The 13,861-nt window shown below is 40.3% G+C and overlaps 1 protein-coding gene across 1 annotated transcript; it reads left to right on the forward strand.

Annotated features, from left to right (window-relative positions):
* Nucleotides 1-413: 413 nt before the first annotated feature.
* On the forward strand, nt 414-11,211 carry lrrc56 (leucine rich repeat containing 56). The gene is made up of 13 exons (XM_079347009.1): nt 414-714; nt 914-1,090; nt 1,470-1,557; nt 2,716-2,776; nt 4,207-4,303; nt 4,794-4,991; nt 7,589-7,766; nt 7,860-8,087; nt 8,268-8,335; nt 9,005-9,147; nt 9,746-9,948; nt 10,100-10,406; nt 10,639-11,211. Exons 2-13 carry the CDS (start codon nt 926-928, stop codon nt 10,814-10,816), a joined length of 1,914 nt encoding a protein of 637 aa, XP_079203135.1. The 5' UTR covers nt 414-714; nt 914-925; the 3' UTR covers nt 10,817-11,211.
* The last annotated feature ends 2,650 nt before the right edge of the window (nt 11,212-13,861 follow it).

Raw genomic sequence — 13,861 nt, forward strand, 5'->3', positions numbered from 1 at the left:
ATGCATGTTACTGCTGCCTTCACGTACTGACGGAAATCTGGAAACTCTGCTGCAACGACACAACAACATAGCATATGGGGCTCTTGTAAACAGCTAAAACGTGTTGATGAAGGCCTGTTTAATCATTAGATTATGAAATCAGTCAGGTCTTTCAAATAGGGATCAACATTGGTCATCAAATAGGTCCAAACTCCCCTACCTCCTTCTGAGACGAGCCATCAACTCAGGACTAAAATAGGCTAAAATGTCTTTATGTATTCATTTAGCTCTCAATTTAACTTTAAACTTGTTTCCACCCTCAAAAATGTGATTCCCACCATGAACTTCTTTTATTTACTTCTTTTTTTTAAGTTATCTGTCCAATGGGAAGCACGTTCTTCCTTACTAATTATTTTCCAAATATAGACCAATTATGAATGCAGTACCAATCCAGTGTGGGCAAATTGAGGCTACGCTGGTAAAATTAGAGGTTTGGAAATTAATCATTGGTGTTTTGGTATAAAAATAGGACGTTTAGCTTCGTATTACCCCACAATGAAGTCTGACTACAATCACACCTGAACTACAAGTACCAGAGAACAACGGGGCCCTCAGTACCGTCCGTATCCAGGAAGTCAGACGCGGTTGTCAAGCAAACTTATGATTACAAGGAAAGAGCTGCTAGTCTGAAAACATGTACAGACTTTCCTTCTTGTATGCAGGTTCTTGTGACAGGTAATTCATTTTGTGAATCAAAATATGTAAAGGTTACATTGTGATGTATCAGTGATGTGAAGTTGTGTAATTATTAATTTTCGACTATCTTTGTGTTTCGTCAACTTGGTTTGAGATGAATTACGCAACTACTTCGCATCTCCACTTGTTGTTAAATTAATTCTTGAAGAACCAAGACCATTGATGTTGTTAATTCTAGGTAGTCAAAAGGATGAGTTGCTGTCTCGGATCTGTTGTTCAGGGGGTCCGACCTGGTCCACCACGGGTCCAAGTGACTGAGCTCAGTGGATCAGGCAACATCAACCCAACTCCTGCCACGAAACAAAGTGAGGACTATGTATCAGCAGTGGATGTTTACCTCACCCCAGAAAGGCTGGTAAGGCTGTAGCCTATATGCATATAAGGCTTGCTTGAAGTAAAACACTATCTTAAGTTTTCTGTGAAGGGTGAAGTTAAATCTAAAGTTAAATACTGTATCCAGGCTTTCTGTATTCTCATGTTGATAACTACAGAAAAGGCAGCATGTGCTGTGAAGTTTGCTGTTTCAAGCTGAGGGGTACAGACAGAGTTATTTATTGTCCCAGATGTCCGATATCTCATTATTTTAAACCTTACATTAGCCTACATGTTTTACATCAAATTCATATATGTATATAAGGTAAATACTGGGATTAAATTAATTCTGAAAACAAATGTAGTTTGACATGTCAGTACAGTCATGAGCTGGTTCTGCTGTCAATGTCTGTCCTTCTCAGGAATGGTTGTGTGGAGCTCAGGACCTCTCTCATGTGACCTCGCTAGAGATTTGCATAGACACACAAGAAAACCCACTGGGGAACTTTGGTAAGATATACAGTGAATCATGGCTTGATTTTCAAAATATTGCACAGGTACATTAGTATTTGTAAAGGAGTTCACCTTTTTGCATTGTTTTGGTTTTACTTGTTTTCATGGAAAATTACTAATACATTCAGAGACAATGACTTTTTTTAAAATCCAAACTGATGTAACTGAAAGACTTGCAGAGATTTTTACACTGCATAAAGTGATGACTCATAGTAGTGATGGGAAGTTCCACTCTTTTTAGAGAGTCGGCTCCTTTGTCCCAGCTCCCAAAGAAAAGCTGGCTGTTTTGACTCCCAAACGGCTCGAAATTTTGAATTTTCTAAAGTCTAATTTTTTTTAGCTTAACTTACAAAAAATTAATGGTTTTTGTGTTGAAATGTTTGTATTCAGTGTTTTTATGAGAAGCTCTTTAATTGTCTCATTCCGTGCATTTATTCTATTGTTTAATATTTCAATCAAACTTTTGAATTGCAAAAGTACAAAAATGCAAATACAAAATAAATACAAAAAAACTGTGAACAAATCCACAGAACAGAACAGAACCAGAACTCTTTAATCAATCATCTGCTGTCTCACTCACATGCTGCCTTGCTGGCCAATCAAAATGAAGCTCTGCTATGAGCAGAGCTGGGGCTATCCCACTGTCAGAGCTAAGCAGCGAAAAGAAAAAACTTTGAGCCGGCTCCCACTTGAGGGAGTCGGCTCTTTTGATTTGCGACAAAACATCGTCTCACCGAGCTGCATCTTTTGCGCATGACACATCACTAACTCATAGCAGATGCTCATAGTGACTGCAAAGAAAATCCAAAACTGAGAATTTATAAACTCAGAGATAGAAAAAAACGAGATTGCTATGACGCACAGAACATATCAGAAAAAAAAAATTGTTGTCAGATGTTCAGACGTCAGAGCAAGACAACTGAGCTGATAATTGTGTGGGAAAATATTCATTATGCTCACCTTTGTCCTGAGACAATTCTAGATTGCACAACAAGTGCAGGCATGACAGAGCAGTGTCTGCACACGTATGACTCAGGCCAAGCCACTCACAGTGCTCTACCTTTCATCCGGCTGAGGTTAAACGTCACAGTTTAAAACCCTGAAAAAAAAAAACACCTGAAGAGATAGCAACGGCTTTATCTGCTCATCCTGTAGGTTCCTACTTGCCCAAGCTGGTGCAGCTGAATATGAACAACAGCGTGATCATGTCAGTAAGGTAAGCATGAAGTTACATAACACCAATACTCTCTTCTTGTTTAAACATTTTCCCATGAGAATATATAGAATCATTATGTTGACATTACCTCAGATTCTCAACAAGCTCAAATTCCAGAGAGGCTGAGATAGACAATGAAGTGCAGTGTTAAACACAACTGAATATGTACGACTGGTTTCTTGTCCATCACCCATTTTATATTTAGCTTGTGTTTATAAACAAAGCAAGCAGAACTTTCCTTAAAGAGATCTGTAATTTGACCCGGAGCAGTGCTGAACTCAAGGGAACTTATGTCATGCTGCACACTGGTCACATGTGCTACACTCCTCAAGAAGACTCTCTGGAAGCCATAAAGAGACTTTGACACTGGACAGCAGGTCACAGGTCATGGGCGTGTGTATCTGATGTAAAGTGTCCTGATGTTGCAGTGCAGGTCTAACACCCTGCTCTGCTTCTGTCGAGGTTTAATGAACAGGGGACTTGTGAAACCGTATTTTTGTAAGGAAGCTGCGTGTTGCGTCTTGTGATCTCACGGCCTTAGAGGTAGAGACACGAAAGGAACAGGTTCACCCATGCCTGTCTTATCAACAGACTCAGACGGGGTTGTGGATATCTGCTTTTTTCCACAGATTTTTCCACTTCAAAAGTCACTGAAAAGAGAACCATATGCAACATTTTCTTCTCGGTTGTGTTACTTATTTCCCAGTGCCGACCAAATCTAGAAATTAAATCTGGCAGCTGTAGAAGTGCCGGTTCACTTCTTAAGCACTGCAGAGGTTCCCTTGAAGAAAGGACTGAACTTCCACCAGCTTAGGAGCTGCACGGTGGGCAGCCCCCCCTCTCTCACTCTGACATCGCTCTTTTAATGCATGTGTGTGTATTTTAGCCTAGGTGTGTGTAACATGTCTCAATAACAACGTGTAAAATGGAATTTCCCCTCAGGGGATTAAGAAAGTATATCATCTTATTAGTTTGGTGGGCCGCCATAACTGATTTATCAGAGCTGCATAAAAAAACCACATAAACCTCCGAGATGACATTCGCACGCTCAAACTATGTAAATGGTTCTTGAGAAGAATTACCAAAGAAGGAGAAACATAAAGATAGGATGCTGTCTGCTCCACCCTGAGAGTAGCAGAACAGAGCCAGCCGGACGTGCGCTGCCTCTGATAGCATTTCCTGCTTAGTGCTATGGGAGCTCTAGTGAAGAGGGTGTTACATGGTTGTAGCTTCACTGACAGAGACTCTGCTGGAAGGGTCAGAGCAGGGGTGTGCTGCTGAGACAAGTGGGCGGCACAGGAGAGGCCTGCATATTGAGGAAGAGAAAAAAAGCCTCTAGCCTCCGTGGCCAGGGGACTGGATAGATTCACGGTGTTGTGTAATTCCCCTCCCTGGCTCTCAATGAAGTTTGTGCTATTATGTTTCCTTAGAGACCTGGGAACCACCCTCTCCCACCTGCAGGTGCTGTGGATGTTTCGCTGCTCCCTACAGGACTTAGATGGAATCCCTTCTTTCTCAGCCCTAAAGGTAGAGTTTTAGGTTGAAGATGGCCTTTCAAAGACATTGTTATACAACTGAATTAACTGTTTAAATACTGGGAACGAAAAATAACAAAGTGCAAATTTTTTTACCCATAATTAAAGTTTTGACACGTGTTATGACAAAGTTCTGATTTTTTTTGTGGTTTGCATCTTTGCTTAACACAGTCTTTATTTGTTGTGTGTTGCACTTTAAATACTCTGATTCTCGCAGCATTTTCACATAAATACCGCAGATATAGAAAATCCTAAGTGCTAGAGTGTCGCTACTTCGAGATCAGAGATCTTGTTACTTAAGATCCCAGCCTCTGCCAGATATGAAGAGACCATATCAGCCTTTCTGATTTTCCCTGCGTGTCTAACATCTCCCCTTGCTCTGCCCAAAGCATTTCCCCGGTATTGATCCTGTCTTAAGTTTAATGCGTGTTTTATGTGCTAGTAGTCTTCTACACTGCATGTCCATCCACTCTCTGTTTCAGGAGTTATACGTGGCTTATAACAGTGTGTCCGATCTGAGCCCGGTCGGGATGCTGGAGAACCTGCAGCTGTTGGATTTGGAAGGGAACAATGTGGATGACCTCGTCCAGATTCAGTACCTTGGGTTGTGCGGCAAACTCGAGAGACTCACACTGGAGGGAAACCCTTTGTGTGTTCGCCCTTACCCCACTGCCATCCAGGTAGAGTAGTGTTCTGCAAATGTTGTTTACGTCATAAAACTCATTGATAAAAAAAATGTCCTTACATGGTAAAAAGGGTTTATAGATTGAATTTTAAGTTTCAAAAAAGTGTATTAACTTGAATCGTGTCCTTTTTCCTTGACCTGTCTGTCTGTCCTTGTCTGGCTTTTGTTTTTGTCCCCTGTGATAATGCAGACACAGATATTTGTCCAATAAGCAGTTTAATGGGGAGAGTAGTGCAATCGGAGACGTCAGGAAGAGCCAAAATTAGTTGCAAAAGTCCTGTATCTGCCTTAGCTGAGCTGTATGTAAGACCGCCAGTAAGTGCTGATCAGCAGTTGTGTCGACTTTCAGGCAAGCTGATGCACTGATGATCCTTTAGGAAAACTTGTAATGTTTTTTTTTTTACATGTTGATTCACTCAAACCTGTTTATATTATGCTATTAACCAAATGATCATCAGAAAAATACACTTTGCACCACACAAAGTAGTTAACAAAGTCCTGAGAGGCCTACAGGGCCAGTTAGAGGGGAATAAAAGCTTGAGTAAGGAGCGTGGTGAAGCTTTTGAATGTGCCCTATTGAGTTAACATTTGAAAACCCACTTCGTCAATGCAAAATCCTCTTCTTATGAAGGTACCATTCATTTAGTCATCTCTGCCTGCTCGAAGGCTGTCAGGCCTCAGTGCTGTGTCAGATATTCTGTGTAATGCAATTAGCATGAACTGAGACGTAAACGTGCCTGTGTGTAATCTCACCTCATGCATCCTGTGTGTCTCCAAAACGCCAGACAACACAGTGAGAGAGAAAAGGAGGCTTAAAAAAAAATAAAAAATCAAACTCAACAACCACATAACTGACACGCTCTCACAGTGAGGCATCATGACACTTCACAGTCGTTTTGGAAAATGGCAAAAAACAGGACGGCTCACCACAAACGCATCCAGGGACATTGAGTGAAGTCTGGGTGTGAGCTGCATTTCCACCTTTCGCTGATACAGAACACAGTGTGCTGTAAGTTTTTGGGCCACTGTGAATGTGTTTATTTACACCCGCCAGCAGAGCATTAATTAGGAAACTGGGGCAATGAGGGGAGATGCTGAGCTGAATATGCATTAGGCCTGCGCTTTGTCATGACTGAGGGGTTCTTGTGTTTGCTCTCTTGCCAAACTATCACTCCTCCTGCTCTCTTGCTTTTCATCACACACACACACACGCGCACACACGCGCACACACACACACACACACACACACACACACACACACACACACACACACACACACACACACACACACACACACACACACACACACACACACTCACACTCACACTCACACACTCACACACACCCGTTCACTTCCTCTCACCCAGGCCTTATTCTCCTTCTCTTTTCTCTTTCGTTTCTATCCTGCCAGCCCTTCATTCCCATTTTCATTCATTGCATCTGTGTGGTTTGTTGAAGGGGCCAGAGTGCCAGGCTCAAATTTGATTGCTAAGTAGTTCAGTGATTCACTGGACTCTCTCTTCGCCGTCTCTCTCCCTGTGCTGATAAAAGTCAAGACCGCAATGCAAAATGCCCATTTTAGAAATACACTAGTTATTTACCTAAAAGCTTCATGACACTGCCTTTTCTTTTAGTCAATACACATTAAAACACAGCAACACACAAATCACTAAGATACATAATAAAGACTAGTTTATATGCACCAACTTAAAGCTCCTGAGAGGAACTTTGAGTTTTGGCAGCCACTGGATACAGCTTGACCATTTCTCTCTTTGCTGATCTTGTCATGAGAATGTGCAAGTCATGTTTTATGACGAAAAAAAATCTGTATCTAAAATGTATAACATGCAACTCGAAAAATATATCTTTGGCATGGGAAACATTGACATTCTGAAAGTTTCAGTCAATTAAAGTAACAAAACAGGACAATTAAACTACTCGCTGTTAAACTCCTGTTTGCTTTCGTAGGTCATATAGAGGCTGATAACAAAACAAAGCTGTGGTCACATATCACCCCAATTCTCGCCTTCTCTCATAGGCTACCAGTCAATCACTCATAAATTCGTGAATGGCTTGGCCCCTGCATAACTTACTGAGCTGTTACAGTCCTACTGTAGTGATAGGCCTCTTGGCTCATCTGGTCAGCAGCCTCCATTAGTTCCTAACACCCCATATTTAAAACCAGAGGTAACAGTATTTTTGCAGTTAGAGCTCAAACACTGTAGAACAGCCTTCCCCTTTCCATCAGACCGGCTGAATCTGTGGCTTGTTTTAAAATGCTGCTAAAATAACCTGGAACTTTTTTCTAGGCTAGTCTTTTTTATGACTACTTCCTGTTTCCCTTTAGTGCTTATTTTTAAGTGTAAGATGCACATAATTATTCAAAGTTTACAGACTAAATAAATGAAGGTAACCATCTTACCAAAAAAATCAATCTACAGACGTTTTCATTCAAAAATGGATTCATGTTGTCTGAAACAGATATTCTCATTTTCCTGTGTTTAACGTTGAAAGGTGTGACGGCGTCCACTACTCTGGACTGATTTTTTTTTTTGCCTCTCTTTTACCCTACGTTTCTTCTCCAACACCTAGACGGCAGACTATAGTTATCGGGCTGCAGTGAGGGACTTGATCCCTCAGCTGCGTTACCTTGACAATTTAACGGTGGAGGAGGAGGGGCGTAGCTGCACCAGCACCATGGGAGAGGAGTGGACCATTCTCCGAAACTCCATCAGAGACTTTCATTCTTTTCAGGCTGCTCCTGGTGACGGTATGTGTAGATGCTGTTGTGAGTAAATGAATGCTGAACAGTAAATTACAGCTATGAATTTAATGGTACACTTGGTGTTTATCTTTGTTAAAGAAACAGCAGACAGTGCAGGTGCTCACAGCAGACCCAGCTCAGCCAGGCGTCCTACTTCCAGCCTCTCCTGTGTCCACCCTTTGTCCTCAGCCAGCTCCAGATCTTTAACTGGCTCTAGACCCATGTCAGCAACCAAGCTCAGTTTTCTCCCCCCTCCTGGATCCAGACCCAGTTCTGCGGATTCCGATCTAACAACAGTGGAAGCAGAAACCAGCACCCTTATACATGGTCAGGCACTTACCCATGAAGAGCATTTCCATTTAAACATGCTATCTTGGTTTCCTTCCAGCTCCCCTCTTGTCAGCACCAACCTGTTAAAGCAATCTTTACTCAGTACTGCCACCAAGGGGACTCTCTTGTTTCAGAAGCTGACACTGAGTCACTGAGTTTCTTCTTTATCTGTTGAAGGAGCCGGCAAAATCCTGTTCTGTGGAAACCCTGTTCAGGCTATTCGGGCGAGGCGAGAAAAATTAAAGGTAGGTGTTGTGTTGAAAAAAAAAAAATCCTTCATTTAGGTGGGGAAAAAAATCTAGTTTTGATAGATGGATTTTATTTTAATGTTGTGTCATGCATAAACACTATTGATAATACACAGAGACCAACAGTAGTTGGAAATAAAAAAGAGATAACTGTTTTTGTAAAATCTAATGAGTCCACACCAATGAACTATTTCCTTTGTGCTGTATTTGCACATTAGCATTCAGTGTTAGAAAAGTGGCCATTATGGCTTTCCACCAGCTCATCTCTTTAATGTCCTGTTAATATCATCAGAGGAGTTAATTATTTGCAGAAGTTCCTGCAACAGCATCAGAGGGACCTGACAGATGTTGCTAACCACAGTCAACACCATCGAGAAAAAAAAAACAGCACTTCTGTCACTCTCTGTGTTTCTGTTGGTACAGGGGTAGAGTCGCATGGCATAGCGTAGTAGTGTGTGAATGGAATTAATAAATACTGATAAACAGCATCCTCTATCAGTGTGTGAATTTGTCAGTGTGACATCTACTGCTGAAGCTCTCTGAGTAGTCACAGAGTGGAAAAGCGTGATACTCCAAGTCCATTTTAATTTGCCCTCCTGTCTCGTACGTATCCTTAATTAATGCACACAACTCATGAGCCATTCTTCCATCTCTTCTGTCTCACAGACAGCGCCCACCAGGTCTACTTTCACCGTTCCTAAGCTGCCCATCCACGTACCAGAACACACGTACGACCTTGAGGAGCCAGATGTTGGAGGACGGGAGGATGTGTTTGCTATGCTGAGAGCTTGGAGGGAGCAGCACAGCAGGTACTCATTTCCTACACAGCTCATTCCTTTTTAAAGATGAAAACACATAAATACATAATGTATAAACTATTTTTAACATCTGGTGGGGAAAGACAATGCATGGGTGTTTATAGCAACTTTTTGTATTGTCATGTTACCTTATTATTACTATTTTTTCTTTTACAAATAGCATCTTCACACAAAAATTGCTTAGCTTTCATTTTAATAAGGCTGCTTGGAAAAAACCCTGACTGATGAGTAATTGCGTGATAATCATGTAAACTGAATTCACCGGGCTTCTCTAGATTGCTTTAAACGTTTGAGATTTTTTTTTGTCCCATTTCAATATAAATTTTATATGCTGTATTACATGTATATATTTAATGCTGTAAAAGTAACCCTGTTCGGAATTCACATGTACTTGTTTGGAGCTGACTAGACTTAAATAGATACCTTTAAAATTGGGATTATTATTTATGTTTCTGTCATTTTGAGATCTTATTTACTTTGAAGACAGGTTGACTTGACAGAGTTTTTTTTAATAGACATTAAAAGTAACCTATTGCATTGATAGGTAAAGTATTGTTTTCAGAGCATCTCTTTCCACCATGTTTTTTAGGCGTCTCCAGGCTATAGAGACAGAAAGACAACCTCAGGTCCTAGCTATCCAGTACAGTGATGAAGAAGAGGGCATAGATAATGATGATGATGAAGAAGAAGGATTTGATGGTAAAGGGAGTGACGAAGGACATGGGGAGAAGACACAAGATGAAAGCCAAGATACTGTCTCTCCAGATTCCTCTTTCCAGTCTCTCTCCCCAGGTGAAGCCTCTCTGAATAAATGTACTTGCTATGACTTCTGAAACAGCACTTATAAAAAAAAAAAAAAATCAGTTTTAATTCAGCATTAAAAAAGAAAACACAATATTTCCATAACTCATTCTTTTGTGGATTTTTTTTTTTTTTTTTTCAGACCTTCATCACAGAGATGCCTTATCTCCTGACATGGCTCGATTGTCCCTGTCTCTGGACACAACACTGTCCCCATCTCCCCCTCTGCGTGCCACAGGGGCCTCCTGTAATCACAAGGCACCAGGAATCCGTGCACGTAGGCTTCAACTTAATAAGACCAAATCCCAACATTTATCTCATTTCAGTGGAGCAGGGGACTTCTCTGAAACAGGGGGGCCCAGGACAGATGTGCATCTGTTGCCCTCACCTGTGCACAAACCACGCCCACCAACAAATACTACCCTGGGTCAAGGGCTCACAGGATTATGGTAGGACATTAACAAAGACTTTCACAAAAACTTCTCAACAACACATTTATTTACAGTACATCACAGATTTAAGTATAATTTTACTGATTAATTATGTTCAATTCAATAGTGACTAATGGAAAAAAAACATGATGGTATTTTCGAGAGTTCTGCTTGAGGGCTATGAATAGATGATATCAATGTTTGACATTTTGATTCAGTTGGTAATCATGAAATGTTCTCTGTCATTTAGTGCAAAGGTGGAGGATCCCGGCTTACAGACTAGACTCGAACATTTTCAAATTCCCATGAAGTCCAAACTCCTGGATAGACCAACGATAGCTCGTCCTCACACAGCCAGAGCAGCCCTGCAGAAACATCACAAGCACCACACACTGCAGCCCAGCAGAGGGAGCTCAAACCCAGACTGACACCACAGGAACAACACTAACTCTATATTTTGAGAGAAGTGTTTTTTGTTGTTGTTGTTTCAATGTGGAAATTGTTCCACTCAAAAAAGACAGTGACCTCATAATTCATAGTACTTGCACTGCATTAGCAGCATAGTTTGGGGACATGCTTTTCAATAATAATTCACCTCAGCTGCAGGTGTATCATTTTTCCTGTGGTTTTTCTTGACGAACATTGAACATGAGGTGGACATGTCATTTTTGTTTCAGGTTGAATTGTTACATTTTTTGTGTGTTTTTTTTTAACCTAAATGCTAACTTGTGTTTAAATCTATTAAAAAAACAACAACTGACGTTTAGATTGCCGTTTATTAATACAGAGCTGTACAGTGAGTAAAATGTGATGGTTCATTCGACAGTTTAGTGTCCTGATAGTTACAGTGTACTGCTCTCATCTATCCACTGGAGGGCGCTATCTGTAAACATGAACACAAACACTCAGCCACATGTGACCCAACTGACAAAACAAACTAGAACATTATCAGATAGATTCATCTTTTCTACTTATTATTGTCTGTCACTGAACCTACTTTGGGTAGGATTAACAGATTAACAGCATGCTATCAAACAACATTATTTTATTTTGTCAACTTTTTTTGTGGCTACGTTTCAGTGTATATTGTTCATCTGCAAAGAGATAAAACATAGGATGTCCACAGGGGTCCCCACAATCAAAACAAGCTAAACACTGACAGAAGATGTAAGAGCTTACGAAACTGAGGGTAGTTTTTTTTTTTTTTGCTTTGTTTGTTTTATTTGCGTTGCTACAGAACTGTACATGGTAATCTTTTTGAGGGAAAACACGATGGACATTTCCAAACATGCCTGGTCTTATTTTGTATGAATACTTGACATGAGCACACGCACCAACACACACGTCATGTCATGAGTGCTTCAGTTATGGACACAGAAACAGGATGTGAATAAATGAATCCAGGTAACAAAGAACAGACAGTCATCATACTTCTAGAGCACCACTAATACTCCTCACCGCAGGATTTAGACGAGTACACATCGGACTTAGGAATGTAAGATGTGTGTATACATGTTAGGGTGCATATCCCACTCAGCCATGAGACAGCTCTTATGTAACAAGTCAGTGCACTTTTTTTTAATCTTCTCTCAGCGCTTTCCATCACCTTGAATCATCTTCTTACACGGCTGCTTTATTTGTGGGATTGCTTGTCTCCCAGTTGCTCCCTGTCAGGTGTCTTTTTTTCCACCACTCTCCCATCTCAATGGTGCTATTACGCCTTAAGTCACAGATGGAGGAGAATAGAATGAAAAGAGAAGCCTTTTATGGTAGGAGAGTGGGATGGAGTCCACCTTCTCTCTCTGAATAGTCCTCTAATTTCTGTGAAAAGGATTTTTCTCACAGCTGGTCAGGACTAGAGACCTAATCGGCCTTCTGATCCCTCGTTATTACCAGATGATGTGACACATCAAATAGGACTGAACATGAGAATGCATCATACGTGTGAGAAAAGTTAAACGACACATTTTGAAGTTAAACTTTTTCATTTTGTATATTAAATAGTAATTAAACACCAATTTGGTATGGTAATGTTTTTTTTCTGAGAGAACATTGCTCCAAATGTTTTGACATTACTTCTATTGTAAAGAGGTAATTATGTATCCATTTCTCTTTTCATCTAATAAAACACCACTGTGGTTTTGAAAAGCCAGCGTCAATTATGTAAGATGAACTTTTTCAACCAAAAATCTAATTAAAAAGATAATTGTAGCACAACAGTGTCACCTGCTCATAAATCAACTTGTGACACCTTTTCCCCCATGCAGAGATGATTAAACAAACTGAGGGAGGTTAATGTCATTCAGGCATACAAAATGGATAATAGATGAATTAAAATAAGCTGTACACACGTTTATATACCAACCATTTACCATTTATAACAAATAAACAGCAACACATACAAGGGTAACTAAGCTGCATGTTTTTTCTGTCTGAGGGAAGTGGATACAATTGTGTCAACACACTGTGAATGCCACTAAAACAGATCGCAGATGAGGCGGATGTGATCCGATTATATTCTTGATCATGTCGGGAATGTTACATTTCCCAAAAGACTTCATGGAAGCTATCATAGCCTGGGGAGACAGAGACTTTTCAGTTGCCGCCCCCACCCTTTGGAACTCACTCCCACAAAACATCCGGGACAATGCAGAACCTACCGCCTTCAAGAGCAAACTAAAAACACACCTTTTCTGCATTTCTTTAGATATGTGTACCATTGTAATATTTCTCTACATACACGTTTTAACTGTATTAGTTTTTGTTTAATCCCTTTACCTTGTAAAATGTCTTTGAGTCCATGAAAAGCTCTCTATAAATAAAATGTATTATCATTATTATTGTTAATATTATAGACGAGAGGTTCAAATAATAATCTATCTGCATGCTATTCTGCAGAGCCTTCATGTAGTAACTGCAGCGAACAAGCTAGGTGTGAATAAATTACAATAAAAAAGCACACGCTGAACAAATCTATAAGACTGAAAAAGAATATGAAATTGGTTTAATCATTGTAGGAAGCATCCTTCTTGTTTTGACTTGAGACAGGTGACTTTTCCTAACATGCTGTACTTGGAAACGCCTGTAGTATGAGTTGAGACAGGCCCAGGAGAAGCTGTTTGTGCAGTACACGTTTTAGATCCAGCCTGGGGGCACATTGCTTTTACTGCAACATATTTAGATTGCATAACTCATTATCTGCTGACAAGTGTTTTTCCAAAGAAACAGATCTTAATGGTATATGAATGTTATAAAGTTGATCTGTTGCCTGACATGACATGGCGACTGGCACCCCCCCATTTCAAAGTACATTTTTCTGACCAAAGCTAAATCCATACAGCTGAATAATCTTGTATATCTGTTATACTTACAGTACAATAATAAACAGATTTTATGTATAACAGATGCTATTTCACATGGGCAAAAGAACGGTTAGGTCTCTGACTCATTGTATTATACTGCCACTTCAATCT

The sequence above is a fragment of the Symphodus melops genome (genome assembly GCF_947650265.1).
Source record: "Symphodus melops genome assembly, chromosome: 6".
Classification (NCBI taxonomy): domain Eukaryota; kingdom Metazoa; phylum Chordata; class Actinopteri; order Labriformes; family Labridae; genus Symphodus; species Symphodus melops.